The 20276-nt window shown below is 50.5% G+C and overlaps 1 protein-coding gene across 1 annotated transcript in view; it reads left to right on the top strand.

Moving 5' to 3' along the window:
* Window positions 1–12398, top strand: part of CBS (cystathionine beta-synthase) — a 69726-nt gene extending 57328 nt beyond the window's left edge. Inside the window, exon 17 of the mRNA XM_082247281.1 lies at window positions 12222–12398. Coding sequence (XP_082103407.1) covers window positions 12222–12379 — 158 coding nt within the window. The 3' untranslated portion in view covers window positions 12380–12398. The remainder of the gene's footprint in view (window positions 1–12221) is intronic.
* The last annotated feature ends 7878 nt before the right edge of the window (window positions 12399–20276 follow it).

The raw sequence follows: 20276 nt of genomic DNA, 5'->3' as shown, positions 1-20276 counted from the left end.
CAGATCTCACTATTCACCCATACCATGTGCCTTCCTGTCCCTGGGTCCAGCTATGGGTACTTTCCTGGTGCCAGACATACAGATCTCACCATTCACCTGTACAATGTGACTTCCTGTCCCTGGGTCCAGCTATGGGTACTTTCCTGGTGCCAGACAGACAGATCTCACCATTCATCTGTACCATGTGCCTTCCTGTCCCTGGGTCCAGCTATGGGTACTTTCCTGGTGCCAGACAGATCTCACCATTCATCTGTACCATATGACTTCCTGTCTGGCACCGGAAAGAGCTCATAGCTGGACTCGTACAGGAAGTCACATGGTACAAATGACTGCTTAGATCTGTCTGGCACCAGGAAAGTACCCATAGCTGGATCCAGGTACAGTAAGTGACATGGTACAAGTGAATCCTGAGAGCTGTCTAGCATAAGGAAAGTGCCTGTAGCTGGACTAGGAAATAGTAAGTCACATGGTGACTTTCTGTCCCTGAGTCCAACTATGAGCACTTTCCTGATTTAACCATTCACCTGTACCATGTGATTTTTTTTTTTTTCTGTCAGTGGGCCTGGCTATGGGTACTTTCCAGGTGCCAGACAGATCTCTGCATTCATTTGTAGCATTTGTGATCTTGTGTGAGATTTGTGGGGTGATGGTTGAGGATCTCATACAGCCTCTGAAATATCTGTGGGGGGAGCTCACTCTGGGTATCATGCGGTAGCCAGCCATATGTAAGTAGCACCATCCCTCCTAATCAATCATGGACCCGTGTCACTTTGATGGGACAATTTAGGTATATTTAAATTATTTATAATAATTTTTAATAATAAAAAATCCTGCAAAAGTTCCTGGCTTTATTTCATCAAATACGACAATCATTGTCACAATCACACTGTGTGGCTGGAACTGGTGTCTACACACCTTCTGCTACTCGTGACCACTGTTATTTCAGGCTCTGACTTGGCACAATAAGCAATCTACAATTTCCTATAGTTTAGAGAGTTTGCACAATTTTGGACTTGGGATTATCTCCAATGCGTTTCATGAACAATATTCACTTCTTCGGGAGAATATTGGTGGTGGGTATGCTACCCAGGAACATCCTGGATCTGAGAGCCATGAGACTGACTCTCCTACACTTGACCCCTCTCCCAAGTTAGCTAGTAGATGGACTCTCCTACGCTGGACTCCTCTCCCCAGTCAGCCATAAGACGGATTCTCCTACACTGGAATCCTCTCCCCAATCAACCATAGGATGGATTGTCCTACACTGGACTGCTCTCCCTGGTCAGCCATATGACAGACTCTCCTACACGGGATTCCTCTCCCCGGTCAGCCATAGGACAGACTCTCCTACAATAGACTCCTATCCCCAGTCAGCCAAAAGATATACTCTCCTACACAGGACCCCTCCCCCCAGTCAGCCAAAAGATAGACTCTCCTATACCGGACCCGTCTCCCCAGTCAGCCAAAAGATAGACTCTCCTACACAGGACCCCTCCCCCCAGTCAGCCAAAAGAAGGACTCTTCTACACTGGGCTCCTCTCCCCAGTCAGCCATAAGATGGACTCTCCTACAGTGAACTCCTCACCCCAGTCAGCCATTAAACAGACTAGCCCACACTGGACTCCACTCCCCAGTGAGCCATAAGACTGGCTCTCTTACAGTGGGGATCGAAAGTTTGGGCACCCCAGGTAAAAATTGGTATTAATGTGCATAAAGAAGCCAAGGAAAGATGGAAAATCCCCAAAAGGCATCAAATTACAGATTAGACATTCTTATATGTCAACAAAAGTTAGATTTTATTTCCATCATTGACACTTTCAAAATTACAGAAAACAAAAAATGGCGTCTGCAAAAGTTTGGGCACCCTGCAGAATTTATTGCATGCACTGCCCCCTTTGCAAGGCTGAGACCTGCAAGTGTCATGGATTGTTCTCAATCATCGTCTGGGAAGACCAGGTGATGTCAATCTCAAAGGTTTTAAATGCCCAGACTCATCTGACCTTGCCCCAACAATCAGCACCATGGGATCTTCTAAGCAGTTGTCTAAAAAACTGAAACTAGTTGACACTCACAAAGCTGGAGAAGGCTATAAGAAGATAGCAAAGCGTTTTCAGATGTCAATATCCTCTGTTCGGAATATAATTAAGAAATGGCAGTCATCAGGAACAGTGGAAGTTAAAGCAAGATCTGGAAGACCAAGAAAAATATCAGACAGAACAGCTCGCAGGATTGTGAGAAAAACAATTCAAAACCCACGTTTGACTGCACGATCCCTCCAGAAAGATCTGGCAGACACTGGAGTTATGGTACACTATTCCACTATAAAGAGATACTTGTACAAATCTGGTCTTCATGGAAGAGTCATCAGAAGAAAACCTCTTCTACATCCTCACCACAAAAATCAGCGTTTGAACTTTGCAAATGAACATCTAGACAAGCCTGATGCATTTTGGAAACAAGTTCTGTGGACCGATGAGGTTAAAATTTAACTTTCTCTTACGTCCTCCGACAGTCGCCGCCTCTTCATATTCGTCACATATGGGGTATTAGACTTTGCTCCGAAGGAGAAGCTAGGCAACAGAATATGTTAACATTAAAGCTTTTAACATATCCCACCCTCAAGGGGTGGTCCCCTCAGTCAATACCCTCCTACTTCCTGCAACCATATCTCAGTTTCAATGTCTAGCTTGTCAGGAGTGGCTGGCTCTCTCTGTGCTGGGGCTTTGTGCCCCAGACTCTTTCTTCTTTTTTGATTTTTTGTTTGAGTTTTCTCTCTACCTTTACTTAGCTGTTCTTTTTGTCAGCATTAGTTAGTTCTTCAGATGAAGAGGATCATGCGGGCTGGGTCTCGGGCTGATCCCCCTGGTCGCAGGTCGTGGGTCAGTGGCTTTCCAGTCTGCCATCGAGCGTTCAGCCAGGTAACGCTCCTGGCACACTGTTCGGTGCAGGGATGATTGGTGAGGTGGCTACCTCACTGGACGCTGTGCGGTTTCTTAACCCCCATTTTGTGCGTCTTGTATGCGACTCTCCCTGCCTCATGTGCAGCGGCTTGTTCGCCGGTGTGGGTCCCCCACGCCATTGTGAGGTAAGTGTATCTATGTGGGGACCTGTCTGTCTGGGGGGGTGTCAGTCTGGGACTGTGTAACCTGCCTCTGTTCTCACTGTTTGTCTCCCTATCACTCGGCTGCATGCTGTGGGCTGCAAGGGGGGGGGGGGGGGAGCTGTGTGACACTATGTGTGTCAGCTTTGTCAGTGTGAGAATCTGTGTGCTGTGGGGCATGTTTTGTGGCATGTTTGGGCACTATACAGCGATCGCTGCGGCGATCTACCATGTTTTTTATATATGGACGACGTGTGCATTACTGTACTGTGGAGCGGCGGTTTCGGCGCCATTTTGCCTACACTCGCTCCGGCCGCATGTTCTACATGCATGGCGGCCATTTTCTTGTAGCCTCCCATAGGCTTTAATAGAGCGCCCTGGTTTCATCACTTCCTCTTCTCCTGGGTACACCGATCGAGGCAGCAGCAGCGGCGAGTGTCTCCTCAGGTTATATCCTTCTTATCCATTGCCTGTGTCAGTTTTATTGTCCCTGTGGGGGTCTCATTGTGCTTGTGTGTGGTGCGGTGGGCTGCGCTCGCCGCGCTTGTTAAAGGGGCAGTTAACCCTTTATTATCCGGCATTTGATATTGGGGCAATGGATTCTCAGGAGGGCAAATTTCCTGTCACCTTGGTGGAAAGCCAGGGGACCGCTGTTTCCCCCCCAGGGGGGGATTTAGCCACTATTGTGGCTGGCCTTGCTGCTCAGGTGCAGATGCTGGTGGCTGCTCAATCTACTAAGAGACCCAGAGTTTTCTCTTTCCTCTGATTCTGAGGGTGAGGGTGATGGGGCTGTTATGGCGGGGGTCTCCTTATCGGGGTCCCGCTCCTCCCTGGATCTAGTGGGGTCCGAGGTGGAGGCTGAAGTTGAAGGGGTTGATAATTCTCCCCCTGGCTCGCCTGAAGAGCTTGCAATCATGGATGAATTGATCGCTTCCATAAAACAAACGCTACGTTTGCAGGATGAAGTGTGTCCCCCCGCTGCCTTGGCGGCTTATGGGACGCAGAGAAAACGCAGGACGCCGCAGGTTTTTCCCTGCAATGATGATTTTCAGCGCGCTGTTAAGGAACAATGGCGCAATCTACGCAAACCTTTTGCTGTGCCAAGTAGGTTCAAGCTGCGTTATCTTTTCTCGCCTTCCACTGATGAACGGTGGTGTGTACCACCCCCGGTGGATCACGCAATTGCGGTTTTGAACAAATCCACTGCGATTCCTGCAGAGGATTCCCCTGTTTTCCGTGATGCCACGGATAGGAGATTGGAGTCTCTTGCCCGTCATACTTACTCTGTTACGGGTTCTATGCTTAAGGCTCTGTTTGCCTCCCTCATGGCGGCCCAGGCTGTCGCAAGTTGGACGCAGATGCTTAGGCGCGTCCTAGTGGCCGATTCCGCCTCGCCGGCGACCCTGGATATGGTGGATCAAATCCACCAGGGTGTCATGTATCTGTGTGATGCGGACTTGGACTTACTCCCGTTGGCTGCACGTGTACACAGCGTGGCGGTGTTGTCTCGCCGCCTGGTTTGGTTGAAATGTTGGTCGGTGGACCAATCTTCACGTAAGACCTTAGCCAATCTTCCTTATGATGGGTCTCGCCTTTTTGGGGAGTCCTTGGATGTGTTGATTAAGGGGATCACCGGAGGTAAGAGCACTCTCTTGCCCCATTTCCCCAAGGCTAAGGGGGCTTCTGGGAAGAAGCATGCTAATTTTCAGCCCCCTCAGGGGTCCTTTCGTGCCTTTCGGTCGCACTACAAGGGCAAACCGTTCAAAGGTCAAGGCTCTCAAAAGAAGCCCTGGTCTGGGAAACAGAAGTCCGGTCAGTCCGGATCCGCAGCCCATAACAGTGCGGCCTGAAGGGGCGCCCTCACCCAGTTTTGGGGTGGGGGGACGCTTGCTCGGTTTTCTTCAACCCTGGTTGGCCCGCGTGCGGGACAAGTGGGTTCAGGAGATCGTTCGATCTGGTTACAAGATCGAGTTTCTCGGCCGGAGAGCAGATTTTTTCCCTCAAATCTTCAACTGTCTCCAGAGCGTTTACGGGACCTGCACCTGGCGGTGCGGGACCTGAGGGCTCAGGGAGTGGTGGTTCCGGTGCCTCATCGGGACAGATTTCGGGGGTTTTATTCCAATCTGTTCACCGTGCCGAGGAAGGAGGGCAAGGTTCGTCCGATTCTGGACTTGAAGGCTCTAAACCGCTCTGTGCGGGTTCGCAAGTTCCGCATGGAATCCCTGCGGTCGGTGGTGGCTGCCCTGGTTCCGGGGGAATTCATGGCCTCCATCGATTTAAAGGATGCGTATCTTCACATCCCCATTTTCGAGGGTCACCAGAGGTACCTTCGATTCGCCATTGCGGAGGATCACTACCAGTTCGTGGCGTTGCCTTTTGGTCTCGCCTCGGCTCCGCGGGTCTTCACCAAGGTGCTTGCACCGGTTCTGGCATTATTGAGAGCCCAGGGCATTTCTGTCCTGGGGTATCTGGACGACATTCTGGTTCGGTCTGCGACCAGCCAGGGTCTGGAGAAGGACCTGTCTGTCACGATGCAAACTCTGCAGGAGTTTGGTTGGACGATCAATCTTCCGAAGTCGACACTGAGTCCGTCGGTTCGTCTTCCCTACCTGGGAATGATCCTAGACTCGGTGCAGGCGAAGGTCTTCCTGCCGGAAGACAAACTCAGAACTCTTCAGGAGGAAGTCAGGTCCCCCAGGGACGTTCCGCACTCGTCTCTACGGACGTGCATGAGATGTCTGGGATTGATGGTCTCGGCCTTCGAGGCGATTCCCTTCGCCCAGTTTCACACGCGGGGTCTCCAAGCGGAGATCCTGTCCATGTGGGACGGGCGACCTCAATCTCTGGATCTTCAAATCTCGTTGAGTCATCGCACCAGAAGAGACCTTCTGTGGTGGCTCCAGTCCCCGATGGTGTCCGGGGGCAAGTCGTTTCGTCCTATCTCGTGGACGGTAATCACCACGGATGCCAGCCTGTCGGGCTGGGGTGGTGTTCTGGGCGTTCTGTCCGCCCAGGGAACTTGGTCGGAGGGGGAGTCCTCCCTTCCGATTAACATTCTGGAATTGCGTGCGATAAATCTCTGTCTTCATCGCTGGACGGACAGGCTGCAGGGCTGCCCGGTTCGGGTGCAGACGGACAATGCCACGGCGGTGGCCTATATCAACCACCAAGGGGGCACCAGGAGTGCCCGAGCGGCTCGAGAAGTGGCCGACATTCTGTCTTGGGCCGAGACTCATGTCCCGGCAATAACGGCAGTGCACATTCCGGGGGTGGAGAACTGGCAGGCGGACTATCTGAGTCGCCAGACCCTGGATCAGGGGGAATGGTCTCTCCACCCGGCTGTCTTCCAGATGTTGTGCGCGAAGTGGGGTCTTCCAGATGTGGACCTGTTCGCGTCTCGTCTCAACAACAAGGTGAGAAGGTTCGTGGCAAGGACGCGCGATCCTCGGGCAGACGCGTCGGACGCGTTAGTGGCCCCGTGGCATCAGTACAAGCTGATGTACGCGTTTCCACCGATTCAGTTGCTGTCCAGGTTCCTTCGCAGGTTACACTCGGAACGCAGCACGGTGATTCTTGTGGCACCGGACTGGCCTCGCCGGTCCTGGTACGCAGACCTCGTGAATCTGGCGGTTGACGCCCCGTGGCGTCTGCCTCTTCGAGACGATCTCCTGTCTCAAGGGCCGATATACCATCCTGCTTTACAGTCGCTGGCTTTGACGGCCTGGCTGTTGAGACCGAGGTCCTGAAGGAGAAGGGTCTCTCCCCAGAGGTCGTTCATACCTTGATCAACGCGAGGAAGTCTTCCTCGGGAAAGGTTTACTACCGTACTTGGAAGGCCTATTTTGCCTGGTGTGAGTCCAGGGGGTTTTCACCCCGCACGTACTCGGTTTCCCGAGTGCTGTCCTTCCTTCAAACAGGTGTCGAGCAGCGTTTGGTGCTGGCTGCGATAAAGGGTCAGGTGTCTGCGCTGGCCGTTCTGTTTCAACGTCCCGTGGCTTCCAACTCCTTGGTTGGCACTTTTGTTCAGGGAGTGCGGCATCTGGTTCCCCCTAGGAGGGACCCTCTGCCCCCTTGGGACTTGAATCTCGTTCTATCTGTGTTACAACGTGCTCCTTTTGAACAGATCAGGGAGATCTCGTTGTCTATGTTGTCCAAAAAGGTCGCCTTTTTGGTTGCGATCACTTCGGCTCGCAGAGTGTCGGAGCTGGCGGCTTTGTCCTGCAAGTCTCCGTATCTGGTTATTCATTTGGATAAGGTGGTCTTGCGACCTAATCCTTCTTTTCTTCCAAAGCGAGTTTCGGAATTCCATCTTAATGAGGATATTGTCTTGCCTTCGCTGTGCGCGAAGCCAAAACATCCAAAGGAGGTGAGACTACATTCTTTGGATGTTGTTCGGGCGATAAGGGTTTACCTTAAATCGACTGAGTCTTTTCGAAAGACGGACTCTTTGTTTGTTCTTCCTGAGGGCCCTCGGAAGGGCATGGCGGCGTCGGCCTCTACCATCGCCAAATGGATCAGGCAGACCATTGAACAGGCGTATGCCTTGCAGGGGAAGGTTCCCCCTGTGCCTGTGAAGGCGCACTCTACTAGATCTCTGAGTACGTCTTGGGCCTGTCGTCATGGGGCTTCTGTAGCCCAGGTGTGTAAGGCGGCGACCTGGTCGACTGTACACACTTTCACGAAATTCTACAAAGTAGATGTTCAGGCATCGGCGGATGCTTCTTTTGGCCGCAAGTTTCTTAGTGCGGCAATTCCCTAGGGTCCCTTGTTGGGGACCTCTGGCTGTTGGGATAAGTTTTTTATCCCCTGGTTCTTTGTCTTTTCCTGGGTTGTTGCTCCTGTTGAGCAATTATTTTTCCTGTTGCCCAGCTGGTTTCCTTCCTTTGGTAAGGTTCCTTTCTTTGATGTGGAGACTGCGTTGCCTTTCGGCGTGGATGCGTTTCCCACCCCCTCATGTTTGCACTGCTTTGGGACGTCCCCATATGTGACGAATATGAAGGGGCGGCGACTGTCGGAGGACGTAAGAGAAAACGGAATTTTTGTAAAATCTTACCTGTAAAATTCCTTTCTCTGAGTCCTCCGACAGTCGCCGCCCCCGCCCCTCTTTTGGGGTTTGGTTGTATACTCTACTGCTATTCCACTGAAACTGAGATATGGTTGCAGGAAGTAGGAGGGTATTATCTGAGGGGACCACCCCTTGAGGGTGGGATATGTTAAAAGCTTTAATGTTAACATATTCTGTTGCCTAGCTACTCCTTCGGAGCAAAGTCTAATACCCCATATGTGATGAATATGAAGGGGCGGCGACTGTCGGAGGACTCAGAGAAAGGAATTTTACAGGTAAGATTTTACAAAAATTCCGTTTTTTGGCCGGAATGAGCAAAGGTACGTTTGGAGAAGAAGGGGCACAGAATTTAATGAAAAGAACCTCTGTCCAACTGTTAAGCATGGGGGTGGATCAATCATGCTTTGGGGTTGTATTGCAGCCAGTGGCACAGGGAACATCTCACGAGTAGAAGGAAAAATGGATTCAATAAAATTTCAGCAAATTTTGGATGGTAACTTGATGCCATCTGTGAAAAAGCTGAAGTTAAAGAGAGGATGGCTTCTACAAATGGATAATGATCCTAAACACACCTCGAAATCCACGGGGGATTACATCAAGAGGCGTAAACTAAAGGTTTTGCCATGGCCTTCACAATCTCCTGACCTCAACATAATTGAAAATCTATGGATAGACCTTAAAAGAGCAGTGTGTGACAGACAGCCCAGAAATCTCAAAGAACTGGAAGACTTTTGTAAGGAAGAATGGGCAAAGATACCTCAAACAAGAATTGAAAGACTCTTGGCTGGCTACAAAAAGTGTTTACAAGCTGTGATACTTGCCAAAGGGGGCAGTACAAGATATTAACTCTGCAGGGTGCCCAAACTTTTGCAGACACCATTTTTTTTTGTTTTCTGTTATTTTGAAAGTGTCAATGATGGAAATAAAATCTAACTTTTGTTGACATTTTATAAGAATGTCTAATCTGTAATTTGATGCCTTTTGGAGATTTTTCCATCTATCCTTGGCTTCTTTATGCACATTAATACAAATTTTTACCTGGGGTGCCCAAACTTTTGATCCCCACTGTACACTGGACTCCTCTCCCCAGTCAGCCATAAGATTTACTCTCCTACACTGGACTCCTCTCCCCAGTCAGCCATAAGATGGGCTCTCCTACACTGGACCCCTGTCCCTAGTCAGCCATGAGACGGGCTATCCCACACTGAACTCCTCTCCCCAGTCAGCCATAAGACAGACTCTCCTACACTGGACTCCTCTCCCCAGTCAGCCAAAAGAAGAACTCTTCTACACTGGGCTCCTCTCCCCAGTCAGCCATAAGACAGAGTCTCCTACACTGGACTCCACTCCCCAGTCAGCCATAAGACGGACTCTCCTACATAGGACCCATCTCCCCAGTCAGCCAAAAGATACTCTCCCCTACACAGGACTCCTCTCCCCAGTCAGCCAAAAGAAGGACTCTTCTACACTGGGCTCCTCTCCCCAGTCAGCCATAAGATGGACTCCCCTACAGTGAACTCCTTTTCCCAGTCAGCCATGAGACGGACTAGCTCACACTGGACTCCTCTCCCCAGTCAGCCAGAAGAAGGATTCTCCTACACTGGATTCCTCTCCCCAGTCAGCCATAAGACGGACTCTCCTACACTGGACTCCTCCCCAGTCAGCCATGAGACGGACTCCCTCACTGGACTCCTCTCCCCAGTCAGCCATAAGACTGACTCCCTCACTGGACTCCTCTCCCCAGTCAGCCATAAGACAGACTCTCCTACACTGGTCTCCTCTCTCCAGTCAGCTTTAAGACCGACTCCCTTACTGGACTTCTCTCCCCAGTTGGCCATAAGACAGACTCTCCTACACTGGACTCCTCTCCTCAGTCAGCCATGAGACAGACTAGCCCACACTGGACTCTACTCCCCAGTCAGCCATAAGACGGACTCTCCTACACTAGACCCCTCTCCCCAGTCAGCCATAAGACGGACTCTCCTACTGTGTACTCTTCTACACTGGACTCCTCTCCCAGTCAACAATGAGATGGACTCCCACACAGGACTCCTTTCCCCAGTCAGCCATAAGACAGGCTCTTCTATGTCTTGGAAATTAATATACGCTGGGTGCACAAATAACTCAGTTGCGCTAATAAGTGCACTTTTGGATAATAATATTCGCCAAGCGCAATCCATCCCTGTTAGCTCATTTATGTCAGGAGGCAATTGCAAGATGATTTTGCATTTAGGTCCCAGACCTAAGACCCTTCAGTCCTAACTCCCCTGTGTAGTGAATTTTCTCTCTCTGGCCAGGAGATGCAAAACATGTAGCACTTAAGCTTAATGCAGATACATCTAATTTATTTCATTTCAGCTCACATATTTATGGGAAATTTGAGAGGGAAAAACCAGTTCACACTAGTGTATAATCCATGGGTCAGTTTGACAATAGAATATATCTACTAAGACAATACATGAAAAGGCTTTTGTTTTCCCTAACACAGTGCTGTAAATGTGGGGTGTCGTGTGTCTGAAATTGCGTTTGTGGAAAAGCCGTTCCGTCTCTGCTCAGCTGTCTGATGTGTTAATATGTAAGTAATTGTCAGTGTTCAGGTGTTGTCTGTAATCCATATGCAAAAGTTAAGTGTCCAGGATGAATGAAATGTGTTTAATATGTAACACTTATCAATGTGTCTGTAATCTGTATGCGGAGCCTAACTGTTGTGTCCAGGATGAGATGTGTTTAATATGTAATTGCAAGGGACCACATTCCATTGGAAAATGGGCATTAGCTGAAATGAATTTTCTCTGGTATCATGAAATTTAATATTTCATTAAGGCACACTCTTTCAATCCCGTTGTGGTAATGAGCGCAGTTAAGTATAAGATAATGGAGCGCTCCGCAGGACCCAGTAATACAGACACACAGGCTGCTATCTCATTGGATGCTCCATAGAATGTCCTGCTTAAGGTAGGGAGCTCCGCTTTACCGCTTTATTTATGGGACAACAAAAGAGACAACAACAGGAAGTGATGACTATACAACATCAGCCAATCAGTTCCAAATGTACAGTCACATGACACAAGTTACTCACATAGAATCAGCCAATGACACACTTGTATACATTCAAAAGTACAATAGAAAGGGGAGTACACGATGGTGAATGAGCAGAATAGAGTGCACGGCTTCCTGCCTAACACTACACAATGAAACCAGCGTGTAGAACCGTGAACGCTGCTCTGATAAAACTCATGCATGTTTTCCCACCACTACTACTGGTGTGACTCCCATTCAGCAAAGCTCAGAGGACAATGCCTAATAGGATTATACTACTGTTGCCATAGACGTGAGGCTATCTGCAGGGAAAGAGCCATGCTGTTTCCACTATGGCAATCGGGCACAGTAGAAAGACATGAGCGTGTATCCCTTCATAGAGGCAGATAGATATCAAAATTATATTGACTTCACAGAGCAAACATATCCCTGCCGAGCGAACAAATCTGCATATTATACAGGGGCCCCGCTGGTGGTCATATCCTTGCTGCCTGATCCTTGAACTCCGCACCCCAATACACATAGATCTGTGTCTGCACCACCTACCATGTTGGTGTCCACACTGTTACCCTGCACTGCATCCATGCACCATGTCAGCATTGTGTGTCCCTGTCTGCACCACATCTGTGTCTCTACATCTCTGCACCACGTCCCTGTCTGCAGTGTCTGTATTGTGTCCCTCTGCATTGTGCCTGCACCTTGTCTGTGTCTGAAACGCAGCAAGCACACACATACACAGGTTGAACTGGATGGACTGATGTCTTTTTTCAACCTCACTATCTATGTAACTATGCATAGTTAATGGGGTATAAAGGGAGGACACAAAAAAGGTAGAAGAGCTTACAATCAATAGGATAAGGGGAGGGGGTAGTGGCAGAAAGATACCAGTCTGCCTGAGGCCCGGCTCTGTTGAGGGTCTATCATACACGAGGGCACCGCAGATGTTTTGGTGCTGTGACTCTCCTGTGGAAACTCTTGTGACTCCTCTGTGATTCTCCTACGTCTGTCTCCCAGCAGATCACAATGACGGTTCCTCCAGCAAGAAGCAGATGGTTTTTGGAGTGGTGACCGCCATCGACCTTCTGAATTTTTTCACAAGAGAGCGGGAGCGGCATGGGAGCGAGTCCAGCGACAAGGACCCCAGTAAAAGAGTCCGACATTTCAGCGCCTCGTGAGCCCTAGAGGTTGGCGCCGGTTCCATGTTCTGTAGGGGAGGGGAATGCTTGTAGGTCACTTTTAATTGGCTGTTACGTGATGAGAATAGGGATTATGTTGCAGTGGCATGTAACCAATAAAGAGAGTTTATTTATCCTCTTTATCCGTGTCTTCTTCATGGTGGTGACCTCACTAGCGTCCTCATAGTGATGACTTGATTTGTGTCTTCTCCATGGTGGTGACTTCATGCATGTCTTCTCCATGGTGTTGACTTCATCTGTCTTCTCCATGGTGTTGACTTCATCTATCTTCTCCATGGTGGTGACTTTTCCATGGTGGTGATATAATATGTGTCTTCTCCATGGTGGTGACTTAATCTGTGGCTTCTCCATGGTGGTGACTTCATTCGTGTCTTCTCCATGGTGGTGACTTCATGCGTGTCTTCTCCATGGTGGTGACTTCATGCGTGTCTTCTCCATGGTGGTGACTTCATGCGTATCATCATAGTGATGACTTCATCTGTCTCTTCTCCATGGTGGTGACTTCATGCATGTCTTCTCCATGGTGGTGACTTCACCTGCGTCTTCATGGTGGTGACTTCATGCATGTCTTCTCCATGGTGGTGACTTAACCTGCGTCTTCATGGTGGTGACATTTGGAATGAGCTTCACATATTCCAAGAGAATTTCCTGTTCTGTGTATATCGACTCTTCTACATTGGAATTATAGAACCACCCCGGCTCTCCCAAGCAACTTCTTCACCTCGCCAATACTATATCCTGGCACCTACCCATGCTGCCGTAGAGACCACAACTCCCGCACCTAAACAGATCCTCACAGAGATTACACTGCACCCCTTAGTCTGATCACATAACATCATCGGTCCATTTACTCCTGGTCTTCCTCCAATGGTGGGTGATTGGGAGGGGGGGGGGGCATTGTCATTATAATGATGTTCCACTGCATGTTGTAGCTTTATCCTTGATATCCTGAGCTTACAGGAAGCAGGTAGAAGGATGCTGGATGTCCTTTCCTCCAGAAGAGGATTGCAAAGTGGTGAGTCTTTGGTAGACCACGCCAGAGATTGGGTGAGTATTGCAGGATGGACTGCCACAGGCACACAGAAAATACAAAAATACTGGAGTTAAGCTTTAACCATTAGAGGGAGTTATGTATTACACTGCAATCACTCAGCATCCCTGTTGGACAACTGTTAAAGGAGAACATTGTTTTCAGTAGGAAGTATGGCTGCCTCCATGTTCCACATACACACTCCAGGTTCCACAAACACACTCCATCCTCTACATACACATAGTGATCAGATCATTGCGATGATTCCAAGTAATGGGGCTTTCTTGCCTCGAGTCCTGCTATTGACACAGATCTCACCTTTCACCTGTACCATGTGCCTTCCTGTCCCTGGATCCAGCTATGGGTACTTTCCTGGTGCCAGACAGACAGATCTCACTATTCACCTGTACCATGATACTTCCTGTCTGGCACCAGAAAGTGCTCAAAGCTGGACCCAGGTACAGTAAGTGACATGGTACAAGTGAATCCTGAGAGCTGTCTAACATAAGGAAAGTGCCTGTAGCTGGACTAGGGAATAGGAAGTCAGATGGTGACTTTATGTCCCTGAGTCCAACTATGCAGGGCCGGTGTTAGACTATTTTACGCCCTAGGCAAGACCAGCTACACCCCCCCCCCCAAAACAATAAAATAAAAAGGGATGGGTTTAAAAACTCCTCTATGTCATATTCAGTGACCCTGATCTGATGGTTCCTCCATGTAATGCTTTCATACCCAGTGACCCCCATATTCCTCCATGTCACACCTGGGGACCCTGATGTCCCCCTATGTCACACCCAGGGACCCTAATGTTTTCCCATGTCACATCCTGAGACCCCAATATTCCTCCATGTCGTGCTGTCATACCCAGTGACCCCAATGTTCCTCTATGTCACACCAGGTGCCCCTGATTCTCCTCCATGTCATACCCGGAGACGCTGATGTTTTTCCATGTCACACCTGGGGACCATGATGTTCCTCCATGTCACACCTGGGGACCTAAATCCTCCATGGCATACCAAGGGGTCACAATTCCTAATTCCACACCTACTGACCCCAAATTCCTGTTACACTCGTGACCCCTATCCCCCATGTCATACCTTTATGACTCCGATTCCCCATGTCACACCCAGGCACCCTGATCCCCTGTTCTGGGGACACTCACTGGGCAGTATGAATAAAGTGACCCACACACTGCCCTCCTTCACTGTAATCCTGCTCAATTACTTCTTCCAGGATGCTCCTCTCCTGGACCACAATGCTCACCACAGCTCCAACTGGCTTCGGGTGTAGGGAGAAGCAGCAGTCAGAGAGCGCCGCACATCCTTCATCACCAACCTCCTCAGACCATTCCGGTACCTCGTCGCTTCCGCTCCAGTAAAGGTGCCGCCCTCGAGTGCCGAGCTCCGACTCAGGTTCAGCTCTCCTCCGCTCCCTGCTTAACACTGACCCAGGGAAATGAACAGCTGCCCACCAGCTCAGTGTAGAGAGTCACGTCCTGCCCAAGGTTTAGGCCCCTCAGCTCCAGATGAAGAGGATCATTATGAAGGCAGCACTCTGGTGGGCTCCCTTTCTGCCTCTTGGGGCCCCCCCAACAATGGTGGAAATCCAGGGCCTGGTAGTTCCACCATCGCCCCAGACACCTGGCATCTTCCTCTGTCCCTTCTTCCTCCCCACTGCCAAACCTCCCCTCAGCTCACAAGGATCATTTATGATGGAGAGAGAATGCTGACTTCATCTTCTGCGCCCCTAGGTGTCAATGCGCTCTAGGCGTCTGCCTAGTTTGCCTAGTTGAAGCACCGGCCCTGCAACTATGAGCACTTTCCTGAGGTCAGATGGACAGATTTCACCATTCACCTGTACCATGTGATTTTTCTGTCAGTGGGCCTGGCTATGGGTACTTTCCAGGTGCCAGACAGATCTCTGCATTCATTTGTAGCATTTGCGATCTTGTGTGAGATTTGTGGGGTGATGGTTGAGGATCTCATACAGCCTCTGAAATATCTGTGGGGGGAGCTCACTCTGGGTATCATGCGGTAGCCAGCCATATGTAAGTAACACCATCCCTCCTAATCAATCATGGAGCTGTGTCACTTTGATGGGACTATTTAGGTATATTTAAATTATTTTTGACACTCAAGAAATAAAAAATCCTGCAAAAGTTCCTGGCTTTATTTCACCAAATACGACAATCATTGTCACAATCACACTGTGTGGCTGGAACTGGTGTCTACACTCGTGACCACTGTTATTCCAGGCTCTTACTTGGCACAATAAGCAATCTACAATTTCCTATAGTTTATAGAGTTTGCACAATTTTGGACTTGGAATTACCTCCAATGCGTTTCATGAACAATATTCACTTCTTCAGGAGGTATTGGTGGTGGGTATGCTACCCAGGAACATCCTGGATCTGAGAGCCATGAGACCGACTCTCCTACACTTGACCCCTCTCCCAAGTCAGCCAGTAGATGGACTCTCCTATGCTGGACTCCTCCCCCCAGTCAACCATAGGATTAACTGTCCTACACTGGACTCCTCTCCCAGTCAGCCACAGGACTGACTCTCTAACATTGGACTCCTCTCCCCAGTCAGCCATAGGACTAACTCTCTAACATTCGACTCCTCTCCCTAATCAGCCATAGGAATGACTCTCTAACATTGGACTCCTCTCCCCAGTCAGCCATAGGACTGACTCTCTAACATTGGACTCCTCTCCCTAATCAGCCATAGGACTGACTCTCTAACATTGGACTCCTCTCCCCAGTCAGCCATAGGACTGACTCTCTAACATTGGACTCCTCTCCCTAATCAGCCATAGGAATGACTCTCTAACATTGGACTCCTCTCCCCAGTTAGCCATAAGACAGACTCTCCTACAATAGACTCCTATCCCCAGTCAGCCAAAAGATAGACTCTCCTACACAGGACCCCTCTCCCCAGTCAGCCAAAAGAAGGAATCTTCTACACTGGGCTCCTCTCCCCAGTCAGCCATAAGATGGACTCCCCTATAGTGAACTCCTCTCCCCAGTCAGCCATGAGACGGACTAGCCCACACTGGACTCCACTCCCTAGTCAGCCAGAAGGACTCTCCTACACTGGACTCCTCTCCCCAGTCAGCCATAAGATGGACTCTCTTACACTGGACTCCTCTCCCCAGTCAGCCATGAGATTTACTCTCCTACACTGGACTCCTCTCCCCAGTAAGCCATGAGACGGTCTAGCCCATTCTGGACTCCTCTCCCCAGTCAGCCATAAGATGGAATCTCCTATACTGGACCCCTGTCCCTAGTCAGCCATGAGATGGGCTATCCCACACTGGACTCCTCTCCCCAGTCAGCCATAAGACTGACTCCCTCACTGGACTCCTCTCCCCAGTCAGCCATAAGATGGACTCTCCTACACTGGACTCCTCTCCCCAGTCAGCCAAAAGAAGAACTCTTCTACACTGGGCTCCTCTCCCCAGTCAGCCATAAGACAGACTCCCTCACTGGACTCCTCTCCCCAGTCAGCCATAAGACCAACTTCCTTACTGGACTTCTCTCCCCAGTCGGCCATAAGACAGACTCTCCTACAATGGACTCCTCTCCTCAGTCAGCCATGAGACGGACTAGCCCACACTGGACTTCACTCCCCAGTCAGCCATAAGACGGACTCCTACACTGGACCCGTCTCCCCAGTCAGCCAAAAGATAGACTCTCCTACACAGGACCCCTCTCCCCAGTCAGCCAAAAGAAGGACTCTTCTACACTTGGCTCCTCTCCCCAGTCAGCCATAAGATGGACTCCCCTACAGTGAACTCCTCTCCCCAGTCAGCCATGAGATGGACTAGCCCACACTGGACTCCACTCCCCAGTCAGCCAGAAGGACTCTCCTACACTGAACTCCTCTCCCCAGTCAGCCATAAGACAGACTCTCCTACACTGGACTCCTCTCCCCAGTTAGCCATAAGACAGACTCTCCTACACTGGACTCCTCTCCCCAGTCAGCCATGAGACGGACTAGCTCACACTGGATTCCTCTCCCCAGTCAGCCATAAGACGGTCTCTCCTACACTGGACTCCTCTCCCCAGGCAGAGATAAGACGGATTCTTCTACACTGGACTCCTCTCCCAGTCAACAATGAGATGGACACCCACACAGGACTCCTCTCCCCAGTCAACAATGAGATGGACTCCCACACAGGACTCCTCTCCCCAGTCAGCCATAAGACACCCCCTCACTGGGCTCCTCTCCCCAGTCAGCCATAAGATGGACTCCCCTACAGTGAACTCCTCTCCCCAGTCAGCCATGAGACGGACTAGCCCACACTGGACTCCACTCCCTAGTCAGCCAGAAGGACTCTCCTACACTGGACTCCTCTCCCCAGTCAGCCATAAGACGGACTCTCTTACACTGGACTCCTCTCCCCAGTCAGCCATAAGACAGACTCTCCTACACTGGACTCCTCTCCCCAGTCAGCCATGAGATCGGCTCGCTCACACTGGACTCCTCTCCCCAGTCAGCCATGAGATTTACTCTCCTACACTGGACTCCTCTCCCCAGTCAGCCATGAGACGGTCTAGCCCATTCTGGACTCCTCTCCCCAGTCAGCCATAAGATGGAATCTCCTACACTGGACCCCTGTCCCTAGTCAGCCATGAGATGGGCTATCCCACACTGGACTCCTCTCCCCAGTCAGCCATAAGACACACTCCCTCACTGGACTCCTCTCCCCAGTCAGCCATAAGACAGACTCTCCTACACTGGACTCCTCTTCCCAGTCAGCCATAAGACAGACTCCCTCACTGGACTCCTCTCCCCAGTCAGCCATAAGACAGACTCTCCTATACTGGTCTCCTCTCTCCAGTCAGCTTTAAGACCAACTTCCTTACTGCACTTCTCTCCCCAGTCGGCCATAAGACAGACTCTCCTACAATGGACTCCTCTCCCCAGTCAGCCATGAGACTGACTAGCCCACACTGGACTTCACTCCCCAGTCAGCCATAAGACGGACTCCTACATTGGACCCGTCTCCCCAGTCTGCCAAAAGATAGACTCTCCTACACAGGACCCCTCTCCCCAGTCAGCCAAAAGAAGGACTCTTCTACACTTGGCTCCTCTCCCCAGTCAGCCATAAGATGGACTCCCCTACAGTGAACTCCTCTCCCCAGTCAGCCATGAGATGGACTAGCCCACACTGGACTCCACTCCCCAGTCAGCCAGAAGGACTCTCCTACACTGGACTCCTCTCCCCAGTCAGCCATAAGACAGACTCTCTTACACTGGACTCCTCTCCCCAGTCAGCCATAAGACGGACTCTCCTACACTGGACTCCTCTCCCCAGTTAGCCATAAGACAGACTCTCCTACACTGGACTCCTCTCCCCAGTCAGCCATGAGACGGACTAGCTCACGCAGGATTCCTCTCCCCAGTCAGCCATAAGACGGACTCTCCTACACTGGACTCCTCTCCCCAGTCAGCCATAAGACGGACTCTCCTACACTGGACTCCTCTCCCCAGTCAGCCATGAGACGGACTAGCTCACACTGGATTCCTCTCCCCAGTCAACCATAAGACGGACTCTCCTACACTGGACTCCTCTACCCAGGCAGAGATAAGACGGACCCTTCTACACTGGACTCCTCTCCCAGTCAACAATGAGATGGACTCCCACACAGGACTCCTCTCCCCAGTCAACAATGAGATGGACTCCCACACAGGACTCCTCTCCCCAGTCAGCCATAAGACAGGCTCTCCTACACTGGACTCCTCTCCCCAGTCAACAATGAGATGGACTCCCTCACTGGACTCCTCTCCCCAGTCAACAATGAGATGGACTCCCTCACTGGACTCCTCTCCCCAGTCAACCATAAGACGGACTCTCCTACACTGGACTCCTCTCCCCAGTCAGCCATAAGACAGACTCCCTCACTGGACTCCTCTCCCCAGTCAGCCATAAGACAGACTCTCCTACACTGGTCTCCTCTCTCCAGTCAGCTTTAAGACCAACTTCCTTACTGGACTTCTCTCCCCAGTCGGCCGTAAGACAGACTCTCCTACACTGGACTCATCTCCTCAGTCAGCCATGAGACGGACTAGCCCACAATGGACTTCACTCCCCAGTCAGCCATAAGACCGACTCCTACACTGGACCCGTCTCCCCAGTCAGCCAAAAGATTGACTATCCTACACTTGGCTCCTCTCCCCAGTTAGCCATAAGATGGACACCCCTACAGTGAACTCCTCTCCCCAGTCAGCCATGAGACAGACTAGCCCACACTGGACTCCACTCCCCAGTCAGCCAGAAGGACTCTCCTAAACTGGACTCCTCTCCCCAGTCAGCCATAAGACAGACTCTCTTACACTGGACTCCTCTCCCCAGTCAGCCATAAGACAGACTCTCCAACACTGGACTCCTCTCCCTAGTCAGCCATGAGACAGACTAGCTCACTCTGGATTCCTCTCCCCAGTCAGCCATAAGACGGACTCTCCTACACTGGACTCCTCTCCCCAGGCAGACATAAGACGGACTCTTCTACACTGGACTCCTCTCCCAGTCAACAATGAGATGGACTCCCACACAGGACTCCTCTCCCCAGTTAGCTATAAGACAGGCTCTCCTACACTGGACTCCTCTCCCCAGTCAGCCATAGGACAGACTCTTCTATGTCTTGGAAATTAATATACGCTGGATGAACAAATAACTCAGTTTCGCTAATAAATGCACTTTTGGATATTAATATTCGCCAGGCGCAATCCATCCCGTTGTGGTAATAAGCGCAGTTCTCAGCTCTGTGTATAAGGTAATGGAGAGCTCAGCAGTACCCAGTAATACAGACACACAGGCTGCTATCTCATTGGATGATC

Source organism: Pelophylax lessonae (genome assembly GCF_965119305.1).
Source record: "Pelophylax lessonae genome assembly, chromosome: 2".
NCBI classification, from domain to species: domain Eukaryota; kingdom Metazoa; phylum Chordata; class Amphibia; order Anura; family Ranidae; genus Pelophylax; species Pelophylax lessonae.
The sequence above is the reverse complement of the archived record's forward strand: the minus strand, read 5'-3'. Positions and strand labels throughout refer to the sequence as shown.